Below are 12,811 nucleotides of genomic sequence, written 5' to 3'. Positions count from 1 at the left end.
GGGGATCTCACAAAGGCTTGGGGCACACATTCACAACACCAGAAACAGGAACCCCGCTGACCTGTATGTGGTGACTTATAGAGAGAGATACATTAGATTGTGGAGACACCCCTACCCGGAAGATTTGTTTACCCAATGTGTAAAACCCCATATGGGCACTATGTATTGAATGTACCACCAACGTATATATGCTAGTATGATTTATTGTCAACACCTTGTCTTTAGTATGCTTTTATATCAGCCAGTATGCTCTACTAAAATGTGTCATGTTCTGTAAACATTATGCCCATTGAAAATAATGGAGAAGCCATCGTAGCTCCCCTGGTGTTATGTTATTGGCCAGTGTTCACTTCTGTTCACAAAATGGCTCCTAGAGGACTGAGCCAGAACTTTCTGATTCTGGAATGTTCAGGTGTGGGACAGTTGAAGGTCAAATGAAATTGAGGGGAGGCTGTCAGCTCTTCATATAGACTCTCCTTAGGCTCTTATTAACAGCCGAAAATGGGGCGTGGCCTGGAGCCGATGGCGTTCAGAGGCTGAATAGCCGAGCTCTGGCCGAGATGCAGTTTCTCGATCCTTTTTGCCGGTATAAGAAGTGCCTACGACCGCGAAAAGCTGATGCAGAGGTGGGAGAAGCCGACCCCGACGCAACCTGCTTGACCAACCAGGAAATCGGACCCTCTGGTCGGCGAAATTATCCTCGAATCATACTGCCTCCCCCGCTCCCATACGCATCCAAGATGGCGTCCGGCGCCATTTAGCGGAAACTCCGAGAAGGAAGCCGCCATCGAACGGCATCCGGGGACTAAGGTGGCCAGATCTAGCAGAGACACCACGACGGAGCACGATCGCATGCAGAACATCGGAAGGGAGAGCCCCCATCCTGCTTCTCACCACTAGGCGAGGCACGCCACAGCAGCACCTCTACACCCGTGGTACACTACGTGGGCTCATCCGTCGCTGGGGACGGCCCGCTGAGGGCACACATTACCACCGGAGGGTCCTCCCCAGCGTCGCCCCAGGGCACAGGACATCGAGAACCAGCTGCAAGAGCCCACATATCTCTCGCTCAGAGGCAGGGGCAGTTTGGCAACTTCACAGATATTGCACCCCTACACCCCTGAAGATTTGGATTTATTGACTTTTGACACCTTGGGAACGTCACTCATTACTCTATACACAGAGAGACGGCTGATACCCCCACCGGTAACTCATCTAAAGTGTCCCAGGGGCTGCATCACCGAGACTCCAAAATGGCTGCCAGGAACAAAGCGAAAGCAACCACCATGGACTCATTTGTATCCGCCAAGCCAAAAACCCCCACACTGGCTTGCTCTTGTGCTCCAGAGATTACCCACACAAAAGAGGGGGAAACCACGGATAACCACTCCCAAATATTGGAGGCTATTGCTTCATTGAAGACACACATAGAGTCTAAGATCAACGAATTTAAAATGGACATTCAACTCATGCGTCAGGACGCCAGCAAATTAACCGAGAGGGTGACAAACACCGAGACTTCATTAGAAGAAACGGCAGGAGCCACGGCAGTCTTGAAGTCCAAGGTTGCAGACCTAGAGAAGAAAGTGGCGATCCTAGAGGAGAGATCCGAGGAGGCCGAAAGTCGGGCTAGACGGGGCAATATTAGGATCCTAGGAGTACCAGAGGGAAACGAAGGCCCGAACACTACAGCCTATATAGAATCCTTGCTACAACAAGAGATTGGGGCCGGGAAAGTGTCGCAAGGATTTGCGGTCGAAAGGGCTCACAGGTCACTCCAGAAGCAGCCCCCACCTGGATCATTTCCACGGCCAATAATTGCTAAAATCCTAAACTTTCAAGATAGGGAGATTATCCTTCGCCACTCCAGGGAAGAAGGCCCCATTGAACGTGGCGACTCTAAAATAACCATTTATCCCGATTACACTCACAAAGTGCAGAGGGAGAGGAACTCTTTTGTCCCGGTAAAAGCAAGACTCCGACAACTGAACCTGAAATGCAGGCTGCTCTACCCATCACGCCTGAAAGTCATCTTCAACGGACGAGCCATATTCCTAGAAAACCCAACGGCTGCCAACATGTGGCTGGAAGACAACAACCTTGCAGATGGTAAAGATGCTCCCCAGATGGAAGAATGAGTCTCTCAGACCATCGGCACACGACACATGCTGCCATAAATGACCACAACAAGCACAATCAACCGGACCTCAGAAGGTAATCCAACTAACAGTTAGCTACATAGAAACGGCCCTCGTTCGGCCTCTCCGCCAGACACCAGCCCTATCCCCCGCAGACAATCCGGGTCGGGACAGCCACCTGCCTGACCCAGCTCGCGCCCGACACCCAGATGGGTCTGGACGGCTCGAGAGCGCCCGAGCACCACAACGAAGATGTAGTCGCTGGGCGCACCAGTTTGAGTTTTGTTAACAGTTTTGTTAGTTATACAGTCTTCATACCACTATCGCCGAAGAAACACAGGATGGGTGCATGCCACAACTTGGGGGGTGAAGAACCCGATTACTCCCATCAACGGCCTAATAACCTAAGATTGGCATCACTACAGGGTCCAGAGAATGAGCTGCCAGCCAGCTTCAAAACATTGACCCGATGGCGTCACAACTCAAGGTCATGACGTGGAATGTGAGAGGGATGGGCTCATACCTGAGACATCGAATATAATCCTATCTCCGCAGAGACGCATCTTACGGAAGACAGCATGTCCAAAATAATAGAGCGATGGGCTGGGACCGGGAGAGGTTCCCCCTACTCCAAATACTCAAGAGGGGTGTTCACATGGGTGAACCCGAATGTGCCCTTCCAATTGCAAGGATTTGAGTCCGATAAAGAAGGAAGGTTTGTGATAATGTGGGGCACCATCGAACAGACTCCAATCTGCCTAGTTAATTCGTACTTCCCGCAACACGGGATACCATCTCACCTCAGGGCAATATGCTCAAAGATAGCACACCACCGAAATAGGACCTTTATATGGGGGGGACTTCAACTGCGTCATGGATGGCTCTATGGACAGGTCTGCACCACCCCCCCATCCAAGTAACCCTGCAACATGTGCTCTGACAGAAACACTGCAACAACTCGACTTGGTGGATATTTGGAAGGAACAACATCCTGTTGAAAAGATCTATTCCTATTATTCAGCCCCGCATAAGATCCACACGAGAATCGACTATCTGTTCATCGACAGGGGACAAATATCATTGGCAGAAACCACGGCATATTTAAGAAGATCAATCTCAGATCACTCCCCACTGATTATGCAATGGCAATTAACAGGGCCTAGACCACCAATCCCCATGTGGAGAATGCCCACTGCAGCCCTCGCAGACCCAGAGTTCAGGGAAGACCTCGCTGAAAAACTAGAAGAATACATTGACATTAATAAAGGCTCCGTATCTACCTGGAGCACACTGTGGGAAGCCATGAAGGTGGTGACCAGAGGATAAATAATATCAAAAGCTGGAGGCACTCGTAGGCAATTGAGGTCTGAACTCGAAGCACATGAAAAAGAGATCTCCCGTCTAGAATCCACCTCAAATAGTACTCCGGAAGTTGAAACGAAGTTGAAGGAAGCCCGCGAGAAGTGTCAATCTTCCTGGGACAGATTGGAGAAGTTTGACTTTGCGACATACACTACCAGGTCTCATAAGGAATCCGACAAACCCGGCAGACTGCTGGCCTGGCTGTGAAAGCGTGAAAGTCCCAGGCACCTCCCAACGGAGATACTAGACGAGAATGAGACAAGTCACAAGACACAACTGGGAATTAATGAAGCGTTTGCCAAATTCTACTCCAGATTGTACTCCCACGAAACACAAATAGACAGAGACGATATCAAAGAAACACTAGATGAGATAGGCCTCCCCAAAATATCCAGCGAACAGAGAGAGGCACTTGAGATGGAAATCACAGCAGAAGACGTGACTAGTGCAATCCGATCGCTAGCCACCTGCAAGGCTCCCGGAAGTGACGGCCTCCCGCCTGAATTTTACAAAACATACAAATCCATCCTCACCCCAATCCTCCACGAGGTCTACCTGGAGGCCTACGAAAACGGGGTCTTAGCTAACACTATGAAAGAGACAATAATTATTCCCATGCTCAAACCAAACAAACCACCCACTGACTGTGACTTTTATCACCCTCTGTCCATGTTAAATTATGATAGTAAGATCCTCACCACTATACTGGCCAGCAGACTCGCTAGGGTGGTAGGGTCCCTAATCCACGAAGACCAGAATGGCTTTGTCCCAGGACGCAACACCACGGCCAACCTGAGAAGGCTTCAACACATTATGGCTGAAACCTATGAGAATGAGGAAGACCTGGCAGTACTATCACTCGATGCCAACAAGGCCTTTGATTCCATCTTCTGGAAGTGGCTCATCGAGGTGCTGAGGGGGTTTGGGTTTGGCGAGGGCTTTGTCAGATGGATCACAGTACTCTATAATTCTCCTATGGCAAGAGTAAAAACCGGCAGAACGGTGTCTGAATCCTGGAAAATACAAAGGGTCACCAGACTAGGGTGCCCACTGTCACCCATGCTATACATATTGGGCCTTGAGCCGATTGCCATATACTTTAGGAATCAATTCCTTGATGCTGGCATCAAAGTGGGCAACGAACATAACATAATATCCCTGTACGCGGACAATGTCCCTTTATACTTGAAAGATCCCCAGGTCAACGCACCAATCACATTAGATGTACTAGACAACTATGCGAAATACTCTGGGATCAAATTCAGTAGACTGAAATCCTCTGCCTTTCCCTTGGCCAGCCTGAGAGGCTTAGAAGAAACTGACCTCCCGGACATTGGGATAAAGTGGCAACTCGACACGTTCCGGTACCTAGGAATTAATGTGAGTCACACCCCGATGCTCACACATGAGCACAACACGGAGGTAGCAATAACCAACCTTCGCAGATCCATGAGGTTTTGGTCTAGACTCCCACTTGCGATGGTGGGCAGGGCAGCAATCGTCAAGATGATAGTCCTCCCCCGATTTCTGTACTTCTTCGTCAATATATGCCACTACGTCAGACCGCCCTTCTTTAAGAAATTAGAGGCACTTATCAGGGACATCCTATGGGGACCTACCAGGCATAAATTGACTTTGGCTACCCTATCCCTCCCATATAAGGAGGGGGGAATACAACTCCCAGACCTCCAGTTGTATTATCTTTCGGCACAACTTAGCCACGTGACGAAGTGGCTTTCTGACGAACCATCAGCCGAGCTGGGACTATTGAAACAATCTCCCTCCAGAATATTCCCCAGGGAAACTCTTTGGAACCCTCTACGACAATCCCCAGATGCCCCCCCTGATGTCGAACTTGCCAGGCAGATCTGGACCAGAACCTGCTACATCAGACAGATGAAACACCCTTACTCTCCAGACAACCCCATTCTGGTTGACGTGTGCAAAACAGAATCAGATCTCTCCGCATCCAGGAGGTGGGAGGACTCCGGAATCTATACATGGGGGGACATGTTTGAGGAGGGCGAATTCAGGGATTTTGAATCGCTGCAGGCTAATGAGGGGCTATCAAGTTCCTCTGGTATCATCGGCTCAAACAAACCGCCAAGAAGATCTGGTGCAGCTGGCCGGAGGAACCCACCCCGGACCCACTGTTACAAGAGATGCCCGACCTCACGGATGGCTGGAAACCGGTCTCTCGACTCTATAGGAGACGCATCGATAAACCCAACCCCAAAAGTGCGACACTGAAGGCGAAATGGGAAACAGATCTTGAAACTACGCTTACAGACAAGGAATGGGAAAGAACGCTACTATTCCCTAAGAAGGTGTCGAGAAACTCCAGATTCGGTCAGATACAACTAAACTTCCTGTATCGACGTATATGAGCCCACACAGGGTGGCCTCCTTCAACAAACAGGCCTCCCCGGCTTGCCCGTGGTGCGGAAACGACAAAGCTGATCTGATCCACATGTTCTGGACTTGCACCAATACAATGGCACTGTGGTCCAAAGTCAAACAAACCTGCACTGACGCCGGGGTAAGCAGATATGAATGGACACCCGGGGAATGCTTATTAGGGGCCTACCCCATACCAAGCAAATACAAACATGTCTTTAAGTTGATGGACATTTCATGTAACCTTTTAAAAAGAACTATAGCCATGGCATGGAAGTCACCAGGGGGCCCTAGACATGAACGCTGGTTGAAAGAACTAGAGAGATGGACTGCAGCCGAAACCAGAGCCTGGCAAGATGGAATCGCCTCTGACGGAGACTTTGCGAGTGGCACCCTGGACTCTTGGAAGGCCCTCCTGAGAGATATACACTTCAGTGCAGACCATAAACCCCCCTGATCAACCCCATTACTCTACCATATAAGATCCCTCACACTCGCCCGGACATGGTGATCTCCTTGACCGAGATCCTTCCCACTTCCCGAGATGTCGGAACCCCCATCTGCACCCATGCCCACCCAAGTAAGAGGAACTGTTCCCTTGAAGACTGTTGTTGTTTATGTTTATTGTTTTAGTTAATTTTCTTGTATTTGTATGCATTTAATACAAATGACAATAAAATACGTTTAAAAAAAAACAGCCGAAAATAATAATCTCCTGAGGTTGTTCAATATACATAATTTTCTTGCGAATATACATAGTCCCTGCCCTTAACAAGGTTACTTTTTTCCCCAGAGCGCTCTTCGCACTGTGCAGCTACCTTAAGGTGAGATTATCTGCGCTTCTGTTAGATGGAGTCCGTTTTCATTTTTGATGACAATCACAATCAACTGCGAGAATGGACTCCATCTGTCAGAAGTGTTGTGTTTCTGCAAGAAAGGTACATGTTCTTTTCTTTTGAAATGAAATCTGCACATCGGGGGCGTCGGGGGGTGGGGGGTAATGGTAATATAAACCTAAGTGGCAAGACAACTGTTTGTTTCACTCAGGCCCTTAACTTGCCAGTGGCCTCTGCCGCGGGTTAGATCACTTAATTACTTAAGTTTGTACAGTGGGATTAGTTGTAGTATATTACTAGTCTCCTCGTATACCAGCCGCGTTGTATTTGTTTTGGCTGCTGGGTGGTGCTGAAAGTGCTGCCTACAAGCTGAAACATTTGTCATGGGAAGTGAAGGTGGGAGAGAGATGAGATGTGAGGAAGGATACAATGCATGTGGGTATTGTTTGGTTATTCATCAACCCATTTGTCGGCCAATGTCTGTATGACTACTGCCACTATCTTTCTTCCCCTCCCCACCCAAAACACATTCGCCTGGGATCTCTTTAAGTCTAGCTCTGCAAGGTAATGGCTTAATTGCAACTGTAGACCATTAAACCAGCTCCTGATTCAATATAAATGTCTTAACCAAGTGTGTCTTCAGCCACCTGACTTATAAGCAATGTGTGTGTATTCTTGCACTGAATTCCTGTTAAAAACAAGCATTGGCAAAGCAAACCGTTTAGGCTTTTGCATAGGCATTAGATAGATCTTTACCAGTTACTTGGAGAATATGGCCAATAACTAGCACGCTTTGCTACCTGTTGCCATCTTTTGGCTAGCAGAACCATTGTGGCAGTGGCTGGAAAATGCAGCTTTCATACCTACACAAAAAAAACTACACGTTGGCTTTGCCAGTGCTTGTTAATCTTTGCGATTCATTTCCTCTGTTCTCTGCAGGAATAATCGCAACAAAGTGTAGAATGTCTCCCCGTTGTAGCAGAGCAGACACAAAAGAGGTGCGGATTAACGCAGCCTGAAGGCTGAGCAACCAAAGAAAGTCAGATATCTTGGACGCGGAAAAGAACAAAAATGCTCTAATAGCAGCTATGGATTGTTACCTTGGCTTGCAAACAAATGATTCTAAGCTATTTATCTTGTGCTAGTGTGTTTAACTATAAGAACATCAAGAGGATTGCTTAGCAACATAGGACCAGGCAAAAAGTCTGCAATTGGCAACAAATGAAGCAGAGGATAAGCTTCCAAGCCCATGTTTAGTCCTCACGTCCCTTCTTGGTCAAGCTCTTGCCCATCTTGAAATTTGATTTATTTGGCTGAATTCCTGAAACAAGTCGTCTCATCACCCGGGGAAAACAGGCCTTTAAGTGGGCTGGTGTGATCCAGGGCACTGCCCCAGTAGTTTCTGAAAAGTGCTCCCAAGCAAGGGCTCTGTCAGACTCTCCCAGTAGTCATAAAGGGGTCAGCCCTGAAGGCATCCCTTTAAACAATAGAGATTGTCTCTGTTACGTGGTGAAAGAGCTGCCCGTGGGAGTCAGCACTTCTGATTAAGAAACATAGGGAGAGCCGGGTACACCAAAAGGAATGATAGTAGTGTGCCCTTCTCTCTTTTTGTTTCCTCATTAGAGGTTCCAACCGTGGCAGGCATCCCTTTCACCATGCAGCTCTATTGGGTGAAAGGGCTGCCTGTGGGCGTCAGCACCTGTGATCATGAAACAAAAGGAGAGGCGGGCGGAGTAAAATGAATCACAGAAATGGGCCCACCTCTCCTGCCTGGCACCCTGTTCCCACTGTTGGGAATACTTTCCATCCCTCACTGCTGCCTATACTTGCGCCTCATCCCTTGTTAGAGCCCCACCACCCTTGTTTCATCATCCCACTTAAAGCACTGAGTGAAATATACGTCTGAACGAAATGGAGCTCTCTCCTCCTCAGATTTCACGTACAGTGTAGCTTTATCTTGCTCATTAAAGATCTGAACACCCACCTTTCCCATTACGTGTCTGAACCTGACCACTTCCTACACATTCAGCTCACCTCTAGCCCCCTCTCTATAAGGAAGCCCTTGGGTTCCCCCAGGCACCTGTACCACTTCCCTGCAAGTGCCCCGAAACAGAGTCCACTTTTTGGTCCGCGTGTGCTCTTGCCAAAAACAACAGCAATGAAGGTGGCACTTTTTAAGTATGTGTTACTGCAGCTCAAATCCCAGATGTCACCAATGAGAAACCAGCACAAGCCTTGCTTTCGCTTGAAGTAAAGTTCATTTGAAGTAACATGGCAAAGCCAAGCTACCTTATTTCAGGATGATAATCACTCTAATGCTGTGGAATTGTGCTGCAGGCAGGAAGGTCTAGAAAGAGTACTGAAACCGGCTGTGAATTTCAGCAAATCAGCAAGCTGCAGCACCGTGTGGCAAGGGCAAATCAGCGACTCTCCTTTGCTTTCTTTTAGGCAGAAGAGGAATTCAACAAAGCACAGGCAGTGTTTGAAGATATTAACAAAGAGCTCCGAGAAGAACTGCCAACTCTGTACAACAGGTAATGTCACCTCTGTGTTTATTTAAAGGCAAGTCTCAACCTGGGAACACTGGCCAGGAAGGGGCTCCATTGAATGGAGCTACCGAGCGATGGTGCCACATTTCCGAGCTGGCTATTGGGTGCCACTGTTGTGAATGTTCTCTCTTGGGGGAAGTCTATTATCCCTGAGATGGCTCGCATGTTTGGTTATATATTCTTGGCAATATGTGTCCTTTGTACAGTGTTTCTGCTTGTGTGCAATGTCTTCTCCAGCCCTAAATACGATGGTCACGGTAGGCCCCTGACATAGGCAGAAAATGGCTTCCTCGTATTTGGGATGGGTGGTTAAGCAGTCAATGTGTTGTACTGTGAATGAAGCTGACGAGATGGGCATACAACATTTATCACATTAGCTGTATAGACCGAGGGCAGGGTCATTATCACAGGATAATGGCCTGCCCCCGAGTTATGGCCCAGTGCAAAAACAAGGGCCATAGGATGGCGTAGGGTCAGTATCCATGGCAATAATGATCCCTCCGAAGGTCTGTAAGGCTCATTAGCACATTGTGAAAATAGCAATATAGATTTTTGAGTGTGATATTGAATGTGAAATGGCTAGCTGTATAGTGTGCAAAAGGCAAAACATGTTTGTAAGTTAAATGAAGTTTTACTTTGCAGTATTTAAATAACAAGATTATCTTTACAAATTAAGCATTTTAAATTCAAGCTTGGTTAAACTGGAATGGTTTTAACATGAGCAGACATTATTTGAAAAGTAAAAGTAAACTCTTTATATGAAGTGAAAATATTTTACGCAATCACTTTGATGTGTTAAATTGGAGGTTGAGTATCACAGTGAAGGTACAGGAAAAAAAGAAATATACTCCCAGAGTCTTTTAAGACACCTTGCTGGGACATTGCATTGTTGTAGCCTGAATGCAGGCACATTCTTTCTGCTGTTTCGTGGAGTCTTTCTGAAGTCAGAATTGAGTCAGTAACAGTAGTTCTTGAGTGCATTCCGAACATTCTTATTGGCTGACAGGAGGTCCACAATGCTATTCGTGTGCTCACATTAATTCAGCAATGTCCACAAAGAAATAAAGTGTAAATACTCAATCTATCTTAAACATGTTTTTGTACAGTAAACTGCAAGGTTATTTATGAAATATCCCAAGGGTACTAGGGTGGAAGCTTTCTAGTTCTTTATCTTCTGAGCCTGGATATAGACTGTTTAGTGACGAAGTGCCTCAAGAGCCTTTGGGGTGCAGTAATGGATCATTCTCTGTACACCCACAATGAAGGGCATTCTTAGTCAATGGGTTTGCTTGGATGGATTTGTCCATGCAGATTCTGGCCCTCATTACGACCCTGGCGGAATACGAAAAACGATGGCGGAAATGTAATACCGCCATCGAATACCGCCCGTTGCGATTGTGACCCGTCACCGTAAAGTACGATGCGATTAGCGACACCGTAATGAACGCCAACGCTAACTGCACCAAGTACGCGCACGCGCGCCGTGCAAACCCGCAATATCCGCCATGGCGGAACGGTACGCGAATGCTGACCCCAGCGGACATTCACCTAACGCCATCAAGCATGGCGGAAAGTACCATTCCGCCATGGCGAGAACTACGGCATCGCGAACCAACCGTAATGGCCCTACTGAGTGCCTGTACTCCACTCCCTGGCCACATTGCACAACTTCTCGTAGGCGCAATGCAGTCACACCATGCAACCAGTGAAATGTACAAGTCATCCATGCATGCCAACGAACAAATGCATGCAGGGGCCCCAAGTGCCCTGTGAGTGGCCATCCCCAATTGGCAACACACCATTGCCGTACTGATGCAGCACAGGCATCTGAAGGTGCAAGTACATCAAAAAGAACTGAAAATTCCATGACACAAAACAACAACAGTCCCCATCGCTTGCCACCAGTGTAAACCAACAGTCAAAGCAGTAACCTGAGGGAGACTGCACCAGCCCTGTACACATGGCAGTAGTCAAAACAACCATCAGCATAAGCACGTACCACACAACTGTACCCAGAAGCCGGAACCCAATGCAGAACACCTCACAATACATCGCGCCACAAATCGGAATATGCCACATTACTAGCAAAGAAAAACGCTACACGGTTAATATCTGAATATAAATTCAATGCACATCAAAATCACCAAGGCCATACAGCCATTTGAGCATAAACTCACAAATGATCAGCATTACTGTGGGCTGCATCCGCAATAAATGACCAGCTTCCCCATGTGTGACGCCCTGTACCTCCATGGCACACAGGGGCTACATCCACGTCCAAAAAGGCAACATGGAAGCGCCTAGGACCGCAGGCCCGTCCCATGAAGTAGGCACTAGTCCAGCTGGAAGCTAGGTATGCTGCACCTAGCCACTAGTACTGCGTAAGGGCATGTGAGCCATTGGCGATCGTCCCATAAGATCGTAATGGTGCTCCACTGATTAACTCGAAGCTGCAGGTGTCGACTGTAGAAGCCATCTGCAGGAGTGGCGTACAGATGGCAGCGGCAGAAGGGGAGGAGATACCTGTCACCCAAATGAAAAAAAAGATAGTATGGCCATCCGAACTTCATATGTAGTACTCACTACATTCAACACACCAAACCTACAACCATATGCATGCTAGCCCACTCATAAGGATCAATTGCACTCAAAATTCACTTGCGAATCATTACGACACAAATCGAGGTGAATACACTATTTCAAACGAGTGTCTGTGTGCATGCGCCTGTCAGAACAGGATCCATCAGATGGGATCATCAACGTGCATAGACACAAGTGATTGAAGGCGCGCCGAGACAGGGAGGGTTCAACAAGGGCAGACAGACGATGGTCCCACTATGGCAGCCTTGCATCACATAGCGCAGGGGAAGGGGATACATTCCAAATAGCCATGTACATGGCAGACTCCCAATTAAAACATCTTCCCATGCATCCATTCATCATTCCCTCATCCCATAATGAAAACGCATGAATATTCACTCACATCACATTCGAAATTTCCATTGAGTCTGTGCGTAATGCAGCCTTCAAAATCCACTGTGCTCCTGCCCGGATTCCTTGTGTAGTGAAGTCACATGTATTTGGGAACGTCCTGCCTTATCGTCCACTACGCTATAGCGCATCCCATTCAAATCATATCATTCATTGCATTCCCGTCATGGGCCCTGTCCCAAGGACATTCAACAATAGAACGTTACATTTCCAGTCAGACCTGTGGGCGTCTCCACGCCGCTAGTTGAAAACCGAAAGCGCTGTCCTTCGAATTCCTAATTTGCAACATCACGTTGAAAAGGCATCTGTGAACGCTTGTATTCACAAATACATCTATGCAGTGCGTCTGTGTGTGAAAATGGTAACTGCCCTCAATCACTGATGGGACTCCCCGCCGTCGGCGAACATCGGTACAGTGCTGCATGAGGGACCACCGTTGATCGAGCACTACATTCCACTGACCCTTCACAAGTCTGCTCGCGAATGCAAATATCGTATGTGCAACAATGGGACCATAGCAGAATCAACATTTAAACCA

The 12,811-nt window shown here is 47.7% G+C and overlaps 1 protein-coding gene across 1 annotated transcript in view; it reads left to right on the top strand.

Moving 5' to 3' along the window:
• BIN2 (bridging integrator 2) overlaps nt 1–12,811 on the top strand; it is a 429,928-nt gene that overhangs the window by 328,223 nt on the left and 88,894 nt on the right. Inside the window, exon 7 of the mRNA XM_069653398.1 lies at nt 9,182–9,267. Coding sequence (XP_069509499.1) covers nt 9,182–9,267 — 86 coding nt within the window. The remainder of the gene's footprint in view (nt 1–9,181; nt 9,268–12,811) is intronic.

The sequence above is a fragment of the Ambystoma mexicanum genome, chromosome 3q, assembly GCF_040938575.1.
Source record: "Ambystoma mexicanum isolate Mex_15411 chromosome 3q, UKY_AmexF1_1, whole genome shotgun sequence".
In the NCBI taxonomy this organism is placed as follows: domain Eukaryota; kingdom Metazoa; phylum Chordata; class Amphibia; order Caudata; family Ambystomatidae; genus Ambystoma; species Ambystoma mexicanum.
This window is presented reverse-complemented; position numbering and strand designations above follow the sequence as displayed.